At 38.4% G+C, this 12,330-nt stretch overlaps 1 protein-coding gene across 1 annotated transcript in view; it reads right to left on the reverse strand.

Moving 5' to 3' along the window:
- Nucleotides 1-647: 647 nt before the first annotated feature.
- Nucleotides 648-12,330, reverse strand: part of ush2a (Usher syndrome 2A (autosomal recessive, mild)) — a 166,524-nt gene continuing 154,841 nt past the window's right edge. The window contains 12 exon segments of the mRNA XM_086071618.1: nucleotides 648-1,791; nucleotides 2,932-3,126; nucleotides 4,329-4,394; nucleotides 5,009-5,096; nucleotides 5,307-5,448; nucleotides 5,777-5,860; nucleotides 6,283-6,459; nucleotides 7,245-7,343; nucleotides 7,537-7,655; nucleotides 7,755-7,900; nucleotides 8,775-8,867; nucleotides 8,966-9,175. Of these exon segments, the coding sequence (XP_085927744.1) occupies nucleotides 1,705-1,791; nucleotides 2,932-3,126; nucleotides 4,329-4,394; nucleotides 5,009-5,096; nucleotides 5,307-5,448; nucleotides 5,777-5,860; nucleotides 6,283-6,459; nucleotides 7,245-7,343; nucleotides 7,537-7,655; nucleotides 7,755-7,900; nucleotides 8,775-8,867; nucleotides 8,966-9,175 (1,506 nt within the window). The 3' untranslated portion in view covers nucleotides 648-1,704.

Consider the following 12,330-nt stretch of genomic DNA (forward strand, 5'->3'; position numbering starts at 1 on the left):
AGCAGAAAACATAATCAGTTTGATTAAAAAAAAAAAAAGTTGCAGGTTTGGTTTCAAAGAAAGAGAATGTGACAGTGTCAATTCTACTGCTATACTACTACAGCTCAATATGAGCGATGCTACTACGTTTTTCTTCAGCAGCAACTGGGACCAGGTAGAGAGAATTGTGAACAATTCAAAACAGTGTTAGCACAAAACCTTCAGGCTTTTGCTAGAAAGCAAAATAAATAAATACATAAGTGTCAGGAAAAGCCTACTAGAACAGCTGAGTATTATTTTGGGTGAATCAAAGGCACTTTATATGTTGGCAGGTGAGAGCCGACTCCCATTTAATATGACTTTCAATGTGACTGTGACACAGACAAATTCCAGTTATGAGGGTGTGCACATTCTAAGGATGTTCAACACACTCACCCCCCTCCTTTATCCTCATGATTATTATTATTATTATTTTTTAATTGAGCAGGGTAAAAGTCACATTATTGGTGGATTTAATTTTTTTTATAAATATTTATTTTAGTCTCATTGGAGAAACCCCCCCACTTTGAACATAGATGTGTAGACATTGTATATTCACTGTGAACATTCAACCAATGAGAGTTGAAATAATTACACATAACTTAGTTATTGTAAAGTGTTACATTACTCCTCTAAATAAAGTTTTGTGACCTAAATGTCTTCTAACCATTCATCATTTGAGAAGGACGGCTAAAACATTAAAGTGGGGCAACAAAATTTAAATGAATAAATACTAATAAAAAAAATAAAATAAATGCAACAGATTTTAATCTTTGTAATGGAAGAAATTAAATAAAAATTAAGATTAAAATTACATTAAGATTATTGCATTTGTTATCTATCTATCCTGGAGTACGCTTGTTTTCGACTGTGTGTGCACATTAAATAAAAGAAAAAAAGACCACATCGCTTATATTTGACTTCATCTATACATAATTAATTTACAACAACCATAAATAATACTGCCACATTATATACACAAAAACAATGTCATAACAATACATTAGGCGTTAGTTTTGTCCATCATAAAAACTAATCTAATAAATACTGTATAATAAGCATCACAGATCAATTCTAATTGCAACCTATTTTCCTTCCAAGGCTACAACAGCACAAAACCTTTGCACAATAACAATGACCTCACTAGTAGAACATCCCAGAAACACTGTGAGAAATAGTTGGCAATCAAAAAGTAACCTCAGAGGAAGGTCATTACAAGTCCTGTCAGTCAGCGACAGGACGACTGGTGAGTGTTTCAACGAGGCACAGAAACTTGTGGAAGCAACTAACAGCAAGGAAACAAACTAAAAACGTCACTGGAAATATAAATGTTAAAATACATTAATGAGGTCACATTCAAGTTCCATGCGAAATATGATTTTTTCTACAAACTAAAAGGTGTCCATGTGGACATCGTGTGCATTCTGCTTCTATCAGTACAGACTATAGAACTGAGTTCATTTAACAATCCGGTTCCCTGCACTTGTACAAACTACATTAAATGTTCCTTTATTTCAATCTGCTTACTATGTATAATCTTCACATTGTCCTTCTCTATCTGTCATTGGCTTTGATAAAGACACAGTGAGGTCAGATCAGACCTTTTTTTTTTCTTCTTCTTTTTTTTACGCCTGTAGTCATTGCAACCATTAATTAGGCTTGTGATACCTGATTAGCTGCAGTGTCTTAAAGATGGGTGTCAGTGAAGGTGGCGTGCTCCTTTCTCACACAACTTAAAGACTTGATGGCATCTGCAAAGTCTTCCTCCATGTACTGAAATGACAACAACAACAACATCACATATTCACATGATCCACCCTTCATCCATCCTGGATATAAAAAGTCTGCACACCCCTGTTCAAATGACAGGTGTTTTGTGATTTGAAAAAAATGAGACCAAGATCATACATTTCAAAACGTTTTCCACCATTAATGTCAACTAAGAGTTGTAAAATCACGTGAAAAAACGATTTGAGTGAAAAGTAAATATATAAATAAATAACTGTGGATACTAATTACATTTACATTCATTTTAAGTAGAAGTTAGCACACAACTGTCACCATTTAAAGTGCCTTTGATTTCTGAAATTTCAGATGGACTAATAAGCTTTTCCTGAAGAACCATGAAGGTTTTCTGTTCATAATTCCCTCCACCTTGACTTGACAGCTCAAAATAGCAGTCAGTTTTAGCATAAAACCTTCAGGCTTCTGCTAGACTTAAAAAAAAAAATGGCAGTGAAAACCTACTAGAACAAGTGAGCTTTATTTAGAGTTGATCAGAGATCAGAGTAAATGGTCGCAGGTGTGTGCTCATATCGAAAAGATAAAAAAATAATAATTTCAGTTGTACAGGGTTTAGGCCTTATTAATTCATTCACTGCCATTGACGGCTATAGATGTCAAAAATTCATTTGAACCATTTCTATTAGTTTAACATTTTTTCCACTTTTTTTTTTAACAAGAGTATGAAAACCTAGAAAAAATGTTTATTGTACATTTAGAACAGATATAAAATGTGTGATTAATTGTGAGTTAACTATTGAAGTCATGCAATTAATTACAATAAAAAAATTATTTTAAAAAATAGCGTGATGCAATTAGAAAAAAAAGAAAAGATTCTTAAAAATTAGTCAGTCAATTAAATTTTTTAATTGTAATTAATCACATGACTTCACTAGTTAACTCACGATTAATCACAAATCTCACAAAAAATTCTAGTTTTTTTTAAATTCTCTTGTTAACAAAAGTGGGAATTTTATTTTTTTAACTAATAGAAATAGTTAAAATTATTTTTTTTACGTCTATAGCCGTCAATGGCAGTGAATGAGTTAATGGCAGAAAAAGTTTAAAAAAGATGCATCTCAGTCTTTTTTCTTTTAATTACAAAAACACAGGCTATCGTTGTCATCTCACTATTGCTGGTTCCAGAGGGTTGTCCCAGCAGCCGTCTTCCGTCACCAGAGCCTTCCTGTCAATCAGCTGGCTGAGGCTGTGGTGCAAGGATTGATGGGAGTAGGCCTGGTTCAGGTCAGATTGCCTGGGGACCCTCAGGACGGACATGGGCTTGAACGCAGAGCCGCCGCCCACTATCTTGGTGTCTGACAGGCCCTGAAATATTTCAAATTTAGTGAGTAATGACTTAATGATTGTGTTGCATTGTGTTTCCCCACCTTTATTGAGCCAAGACACATCTTTTAGAAAAATATCAAGGCACACCACCAGACAAAAATATTTGATAAATTCCTTTTTTAAATTCCCATTAATTTCACGATAATTCCAGTGGAAATTTCAACTTTGAAATTTCCTGGAATTTTGCAGCCCTAGCTCAGGCACAATTCAATTAATTTCATACTATCTGGTCAAATTTGGGTGTTGTGGTAAGGTTACTTTGCCTGTGCTTGAGATTTCCTGTTTTGTTGGCAGTCCTTGAATGCACCTTGCTCCTAATACAGCTACTTACATAACTTATGTAGGCTACTTTTTTGCTGTTACAATTTGCCTGTACAGTGTTCCCTCGTTTTGCGCTGGGGTTAGGTTCCCCCCAAAAATACCCGCAATAAATGAAATCCGCAAAGTTGTTAGCTTTATGTTTTACATTTATTATAAATGTTTTAAGGCTTTAAAACCCCTTACCACACAGTTTATACACTTTTCTCATTGAGGCATTCTCTCACATTTTTCTCTTGTTTAAACATTCTCAATGTTAAAATTTTCATGAATTTTATAAAATAGGTACATTACTGTAAAAAAAAATGTGTGCAAAATTGCACTAAAAAAACTTGTTATAGATGTATGAACTTGTTATATAGATCCTTTTAATTTTAAGAGCTTTCCCAGTATCTTGTGGGAGGGCCTCAATTATTTGCATATTTTCGCTAATCGCGGTAGGGCTTGGCCCCAGTAGCAGTGAATTCACTGCATATGGCAAGAAAAAAAAAAGGAGGGAAAACAAACAAACATTATGGGCTGTTTTTGTGTTGTATTCACAATTTCACACACAAAAACAAAAACAAATCCATTATGACGAGTTTTGTTAGCTGAAGTCCTCCACATGCTGTACTGCACTTGTGGAGTAAGCTGTCCTTTACCAATGTGCACATATTGACTAGTTGACACACAAAGCATGCACACGCGCACACAGATACACAAAGACAGCATGCTCGCTCCGTGCGTAGTACCTCGGTGTACACAGTGTAGCTTTTAAGCGTTACGTTGTTGATCTCAACACAGTCTGCTACAGTGTCAAACTGCAGGGGAGGGAAACAACAAAGTGGACATTTATGGTTACCCCACAGTGGGAGGAGTCTTACTGTGAAGCGATCAGGATGAAGCACAGAGCCGGAATGATGTTGAGAACACATGTCGGGATAAGGCCTCTGAGGGAGGGACACAGAGAAGGAGGTCACGTGAGAAAGATGGAGGATGATCATGTGATGTGAAAGAGTGGCTCAAATCAAGACACCGTTTAGACGAGATGTTTGAATTGAGTGAATGATACAACAAGGAAATGGAGGCGAGAACACATGTGAACATGAATAAAATGATGTCATGTTGTGTAGCATGTAAACAGCAGATATGGAAAGAATTTTTTTTATTTTTATGTAAAATAGACACTGATCAGAAAGTACAAAAAATAAACTAAGCAACTGAATTGATTTTCCACATTTTTGTTATTTATATTTTACATTTAGACTATTATCATCATTAATAAGAGCAAACATTTTGCTCTTATTATAGGTACATTCAGGTTAAAAATGACATACAATAAATAAAGAGCATTCTAATTTCTTAACCCAATCACATTGCCTCCTTTAGACGGGTAATTGTTTCTACAGCTCCCTCTAGTGGCATTAAGGTAAACAGGCTGTAAAAAGATTTGCCATTCCAATGGGCTAAAGTTGCAATAAATCCAATAAATCACAAAAAATACCTTAACAATGTCTCATCATAATTAATACAAATCAATACTCTCTCTTGCTCACTCGCTCACCGTGTATGTCTCGCCTCCAGCCTTCCTGCTCTTCTGGAGCATGACCAGCGGAGGGCGATCTCTGGCTGATGGATTCTTCCGCAGAGCCCTGGGAATGGTGGGAAAAACATTTGCGATTGTGTTGTTGTACTTGGTGTCAAACGTAATTTATATATAATGACTGACTGACTATCTATCTATCTATCTATCTATCTATCTATCTATCTATCTATCTATCTATCTATCTATCTATCTATCTATCTATCTATCTATCTATCTATCTATCTAATCTAATCTAATCTAATCTAATAATCTATACCTTTGTAGCAGAAGGCCCAACATGATAGCCAGCAGGAAGAGACCAAGCAGCGCCAACAGCAAAATGAACCACAGCTCAGAATAGACTGGAGCTGCTGACATGCTCACTCCTTCTTTACTTGCGTCCTCTGGATCAACAGGACCTGCAAGGAGAACGCCACACTATTTGGACAGAATTATCGGGACACCTGGTTAATGCAGGAAGTGAAAACAGAAGAAAATAAGGAGTTGGACCACCCTTTGCAGCTGGAAAAGCTTCCACTTTTTACAGAATTTAGGCTAATTGTCATGTGGAAATTTGGTCCAGAACATTTGTGGGATCAAATGTTTCTGTTCTTCTGTTTTCATAAAATTGGAATGAAATTGTCCACAATATTTTTGTCCATGTAGTGTATTTCTAATGTTTTATTTTCATCTAATGACATTAAACTTGGAAGTACAGATGTGTGTGTGTGTGTGTGTGCGTGCTACCTAGGCCTGAAGCGGGGCTATATCTGACAGTGGGAGTGGTGGCACTGCCACTGTCTGTGGCACAAGTCACCTGAAATGACAGCGCTGTGGAGGACAAGGGGAGAAAGACAATGTCGTTTGAGAATACTGGTGAATAAAGCTGTTTTTAACAAGTTGGAGAAATGACACACAAGGTTGGACGAATTCTCCTTGCGAAAGCTGAGAAAACACTAAACCTCTGTCAATCTGAAAGGAATGCTATTGTTTACAGTGCCTATTTATGGCGGCAAGGTTGAAAGGCAACACATGAAAGCACATTTCATGTTATTGTTTGGAAGGAGCAACATATACTGAGTGAAAAGCTGTGGTAATAATGCTCAGTTTGATTGACACTGTAAAAAGAATATGTTGATTATTGTTGTAGTTTGTGGTGGTTTTGAACTCTACAGTTTAAGAGGTGTTTCTAATAATTTTGTCAGAAATGGCAAAAAACCCCATTAATTAGCTTAAAATAAAAGTGCCCTCACTTTTTTGTGATGTGCGTGGAACATGGAGGTAGCTGTGGAAGCCACTGTAGATCCTGAGCTGGCTCTCTGTCACCGTATACTCCCTCAGGTAGTCGTTCAGGGAGAAGGAGCTGGTCCAGTCAAGCCAAATGACCGTCAGGTTGCTGCCCACTGACATGGGCGACACATACTGTGGAGCTGAACAGAGACAAGACTCGGTTGCTTTTACATAAACACTAGGGCTGGGTTTAAAAAAAAAGAAGAAAAAAAAGAGTCAAATAATCCATATCGAATCGATTTTCTTTTTCGGGGCTGATATTGACTAAAACAAAAAAACAAAAAAAACATTCATAATAAATAATACATCAGTAAATTAAAATATATATTAATATATGATTTATTTATCATATTTAAATATTATATATATATATATTCCATAAATTCACAAGAAAATAGAATTATAAAGGCCATTTTTTTTGCATCTTACTGTTTTTTTAATTTACTCTTTATTTGAATTCAAAAGTATTTTCTTGCAATTATAAAAAACATGACTTATTGCACTTTAAGACAAAACATAATTTTTGCAATTATTGAATTTGAAGTATGAAAATATTTTCATCTCATCCTTGCTCATGTTAATGTTCGTGTAACACTTACTGTATAATGTGTTACTTTCATTAACAAACTAAATAATTTTAACCAGTTATTGCCTCCACAAAATTTATTTTGAAATGTAATGTTTGTGGAGTTTTTATCATGTTCTTGATATTTAAGAAGAATCGATGTTCCATAATTAATCAATATCAGATTGAAGTGAATCGAATCGGGGGATAAAATAAATAAATAAATCAAAATCGATTTGAACGGAACTCTTGTGAATCGAAATCGAATCGATTGAGGAAATTAGAACCCATACCCAGCCCGAATAAACACTGGATATATATGTAAGAGGTGAAGTGAGAGTGTGCAAAGAAATGTCAAACCTTCACTGAGTGTGATGACGGTGGTCCAGTTGGAGGCGGTGCTGCCCATATTGTTAAAGCAGGCGACTCGAAGCTCATAGGCAGAATATGGCTGAAGACCTGCACAACCAGGTTAACAGTAAATAATATTGTATGAACGAATAGTTCTTAACATTTACTTCCAACAATCTTACCACTAAAAGTGTACACTAAAACGGTAATATACACAGATTGGCCACAATATTAGGTGATATATCTAATATATTACCATACTGAGTGCAACAATAGGATAACTTCAAATCAGCATAGTAACCTGTCACATTGCAGCTGCGCCTCTTTCCAAAGAACTTGATGTCTGCTGGGCCAGTAACACAAGGGGGGTTAACAGGCTGGGGGGGCTGCGGGCAGGCTGTCCTACGATGGAGCTCGCAGCTGCAGACATGTGACGTAAGCGGAGAGACAGAGAGATGACATCATTGATGTGATTCCTGAGCTGTAGCTTGCTTTCAAAAGTGCAGTTTACGTTCTCACCTCTCGATGATTCCATTGGGTTCCAAAGGCTCAAACCAAGCCAGCTGAGCAGAGCGTGAGGTTAGCGTAACGGGACGAGGAGGCGGCTGGCGGGCTGGGGGCGCGGCTAGGGTGTGTAGCTCAACCACGGGTCCCTGGCTACAGCACTACCGTCACAAGTGTATGTCATCACTGTCGAGTGCAAACCTCCTATGTCCAAATTTGGTCAATTTCCATTTCAATTTCAAATTTACAAATAATTTTTGACAGTTATGTTTTTTCCCCCCTAAAGTTACTGCGCTACAGTTTGGTTTAAAAAAAAGGCAAACATTATGTTTTTATATTACAAATTTCCTCATAATGCTACATCCTTAATTAAACAGATTATTCAATTTTTTTTATTAAATATTTAATAAAGACCATATAAGCAGTTTTTAGTTCAGTTTTTTTTTTCCTGAAGAAAAAAAAGACAAAAAAGACTTAGGCCATTATTTTAGGAAGGTGAGGCTATGACAAGCATCTTGAAAATAAAAACTAGATACTACCTATGTCAGGGGTGCCCGACATATGGCCCGCGGGCCAGATCAGGCCCACAACGGGGTTTAATCCGGCCCGCGAGTTGATCTTGTAAAGTAAAAAAATGAGTAATGTCGGACCATGTTGTGGACAGAGTGATTACATATGAGCAAAATGATCATCAATCAGATTTTGCATTATCTTGCAAGACATTTCTATCCATTGACCCCTTTTCTCACCTAGGGACAATGGAGAGTCTTGAACCGAATATGCACATTTTTGGAATGTGGTAGGAATCTTCAGTATCTGGAGAAAACCCACCCAAGCACTGGGAGAACATACAAACTCCACACATGAAAGTCTAGCCTTCATGAGATTTGAAATCCAAAGCTCAAAATTGTGAGGGTGAAGTGCTATTCCAATTATGCAAAATCATGGTTTGACTAACACTGATACTTGACGAGAACATTCAGAAAATGTTGGTTAGTGTTTTAAAGGCCTTACTCCCTTGTTCCATGTTATTACCTGATAACAGGTGCAGGCCTCCACTCCGACCCTGTACTGGGTGTAAGGCAGTAAACCATGAAGTGTCTGTTGATGGGATGTTCCCTCTGAGAGCTGTGGAAAAAAGCAGAACAGCGTTTGTGTTCATTTCACTTTAGTGTTTCAGACTGCTAAGGAAGAAAGTAGAGGAGTGAGAGTAGTTCATCCTTTACCAGAGTGACGTGGTCGTTACGGTCCAGCGAGAACACGCGGTAAAGGCTGACGACGCCATTGGGCTGGGCCGGACGACGCATTTCCACCACGGCCGTGGTTGCCGAGACGTGCCGTAAAGTGGGCGGAGCGACACCCTCGGGCGGGGCGGGGCCGGTTCTCCCGCCGACCCACGGACTGGCGGAACGGCCGGCCGAGTTGACTGCCCACAGCTGCCGGTCAACAACGCATTAGAATTTCAGATGCATGTTATCGGCTCTTAATGAAAGTGTCTGTTAATTAGGCCACATGCAACCGGATATAAGTCAATGTATCGGATCATCCATCAAAACTAGCATCGGGCGTGAGAGCGAAACCTTTTCACCATGCTAACATATCTGCATGACAATTACTTTTCACCTTCATCAAGGAGTTAGTCTCACACACACACACACACACACGCACACAAACACCCCCCCCCCACACACACTCACAGTAATCTTATTTGTGTGCTTGTGTTGGCTATAATTAGGGGGTGTACACAGCGCAGGGTCACGCAGGGTGGAGATTTGCATGTGTAAGTCATCTGTAGCCTGTCAGAAGTAGTGCACCAGGCAGATGGATGGGTCTGAGCTGACTTGTTCAAAGTGTGTATGTGTGCGTGTGAGTTGTTTGTAGCCAGAGACGTCCAGATTTGGGTGTGTGTGTGTGCCTGGGCGCGCGCAACATGCTAAGAGTTGAATTAACCTCAATAATAGTCAATTAGGGTGTGATCAATCAGAGTGATTGATCTAAGTGGCAGCACAGATGGACTGAGAAGTGAGAGGAAGAGGAGGAAGAGTGGTCAAAATATTGGGAACAAACAACTTGTACACTCAGAATTATGCCCCCATATATAAGATTTATTTTCATGTCAATTTTATGATTGATATCAAACATCGGGAAGGGAAATCGTAACAAAAAAATCCACCATTTTAAATCGCAGTATAAACGTAAATGAACTAAAGTCATTGTAGCTGTTAGAGGGTGGTGAAACTATAATTGCAGACAGGCATTAACCTTGGAATCTGATATAAACTCAAAATGAGACACATTTGGTTATGAACGCCCAGTAGGGATATCATACTGAATATAACATCCCATAAAATTTAAATTGGGATCTGGTGTGTTGTGTGATTCTGCTCCCAGGTTCTCCATAAGGATCCACTCCCTTCTCCATTAAAGTGTATTACAGTCTTACAACTGGGCTTTTCATTTAAAAATGCGCTTAACTGTAGCCGTGTATAATTACATTGCACTTCTCCATTTTTTTAAGGGAATGGAAAGCACTTTTTACATTTTCTCAGTATTTAAAAGTACAATTCTACTTTTAAAATATAAAGACAACAGTGCAGCAGTTACCTTGAGGTGTGATAAAGCATGACAACTTTTCCCTATTTGTCACTGAAACATATTTTTTGTTATTCAGGCTTCAGTATAACGTTGATAAATCTTTATAACATATTTGATTACATTTTTTTAATGAGCCGTTTCTAGGCTGTGTTGCGTCTGATCTGACGTGTAATTATTATCAACACTTATTCGGATTCTATTCATGAAATGACTTCACTGCACTTTTTTAAACTTGGATCTTCTTCTGAAATGGCCAGCAAATCAAAGTGCTTTCATAGTTTGCCCAGCAACAACAATGCTCTGAACAAGGCAGCAACACAGTTAAAAGGTCTTGCGTTGCAAAAAGTGATTTAAAAAGTTGCTGTCACGCAGACTTAGCGGCGAGAAAAAAGTTGCAGCGTGAAGCGCGCTAGATCACATTCACCTTGATCCATCTCGTGGTCCTTAAATCATAAACGGACTTGTTACTGCTTCCACTCCTCTCTTGTTCTCTCCTCTCCTATTGGGCCAGCATTTGGCTTGTGAGACACAAAATAAAAATACACCCCGTTTGCCGCCATGGCAACAAACGACTACAGGGAACTTCCCGGCTGAATTTGAGTGCTTTTATTGGCCCGTTGGACCGCCGGCGCCGTGCAAGTGCTCTGATAGGCCGGCGGAGCGACTTGGCGGGTGCATCTAGTTGGGGTGAAGGGGCTAAGTTGTGTGAAAGTGGGCAGTAATTAAAACGACGCATAAAACTGTCAATAGGAGCTTATGACCCAGTGTAATTAGCCTAATATGATTTCTCTCTCTGGCAGGGCTAAACTGAGCTGACGTATCGTCCTTGTGTACAACTGAGACACCAAGACAGAGACGGTAACCTGCCACCAGTAAACACGGCAACGTTGAATTGGCGACAATTGACTCAGATGATAACTCGCTGCCTGCGAATGAAGAAATGTAACATCGAAAAGTGATTTATAGCGTGTGTAACTTCACACACACGCGTTCACCTCTGTGAGCGCATGTGACCACGGACAACACAAACATAGCAACACATCGTCCCCCGTTGGAAAATCCCCAGGGGACATGTAGCGGTCACCATTAAAAGGTCTTTCCAATACAAGCACTGTTACCAAGGGGACTAACGGCTAATTCGATTGGCTGGCCGGTAATCAGGAAGTGGGGTGCTCTGAGGGCGCCGTGATTAATGGCGCCGTTGCCCGCCCGTCATCTTCCAAAGCTCCTCCCCTCCCTCCTTCCTCCTGTCATAAATTAGGACCCTCGTAAATAAAAACGGCACCACAATCAGGCAAACTCAATCAATTACACAGGCTCTCTGGCCTCGGCTCGTACGTCTGACAGGCGGGGATGCTAATGTTATTGTTGCTTCCAAAGGGCTTGCCTGTCAATTAACATATCAACGCGCAACACAACAGGACCGATATGGAGCCCTCTATTTACCACCTGTCTGAATACTTGGCTCTTGCATGTGTGTGGATCAGTGTTTCCAAACTTTTATTGAGCCAAGCCATACGTTCGGAATTTGAAAAATCTTATGGAAAACCAAAATAAAGAACACAAAAAGTACCGAAAAATCCCATTAATAATATGTTTATACACCCCCGCCAAAATCACTCTTAAAAAGCATATCCTTTATTATCAGGGAGGATAAAATGAATGAAAAAAGATTCAAAGCATACCAATAGTGTCAATGCTTTTAAATCCAAGTTAAAATGTTGTTGTTGTTCTTGCACTCTTTTAGAAATGTTTGCATTTTTTGTTTTTCTTTACTTTGCTTTTAAATAGTATATTGAGTTACGTTGTGTATATGTGATGTGATGAAATGCGCTATTAATCTGTGATTATATTTTTTCTTAACAACTCCTATTGCCTAGGCACTGGTAAATGTTAAAAAAAAAAAAAAAAAAAACATTTCTTACTAAGCCCCCCTCAATTTGGGATTTTTTTTTTTTTTAAAGTTAGTGCTATTCACAGGATTTTACAGTACATC

This window comes from Leptonotus elevatus, chromosome 3, assembly GCF_054856555.1.
Source record: "Leptonotus elevatus isolate MCC_2025b chromosome 3, RoL_Lele_1.0, whole genome shotgun sequence".
In the NCBI taxonomy this organism is placed as follows: domain Eukaryota; kingdom Metazoa; phylum Chordata; class Actinopteri; order Syngnathiformes; family Syngnathidae; genus Leptonotus; species Leptonotus elevatus.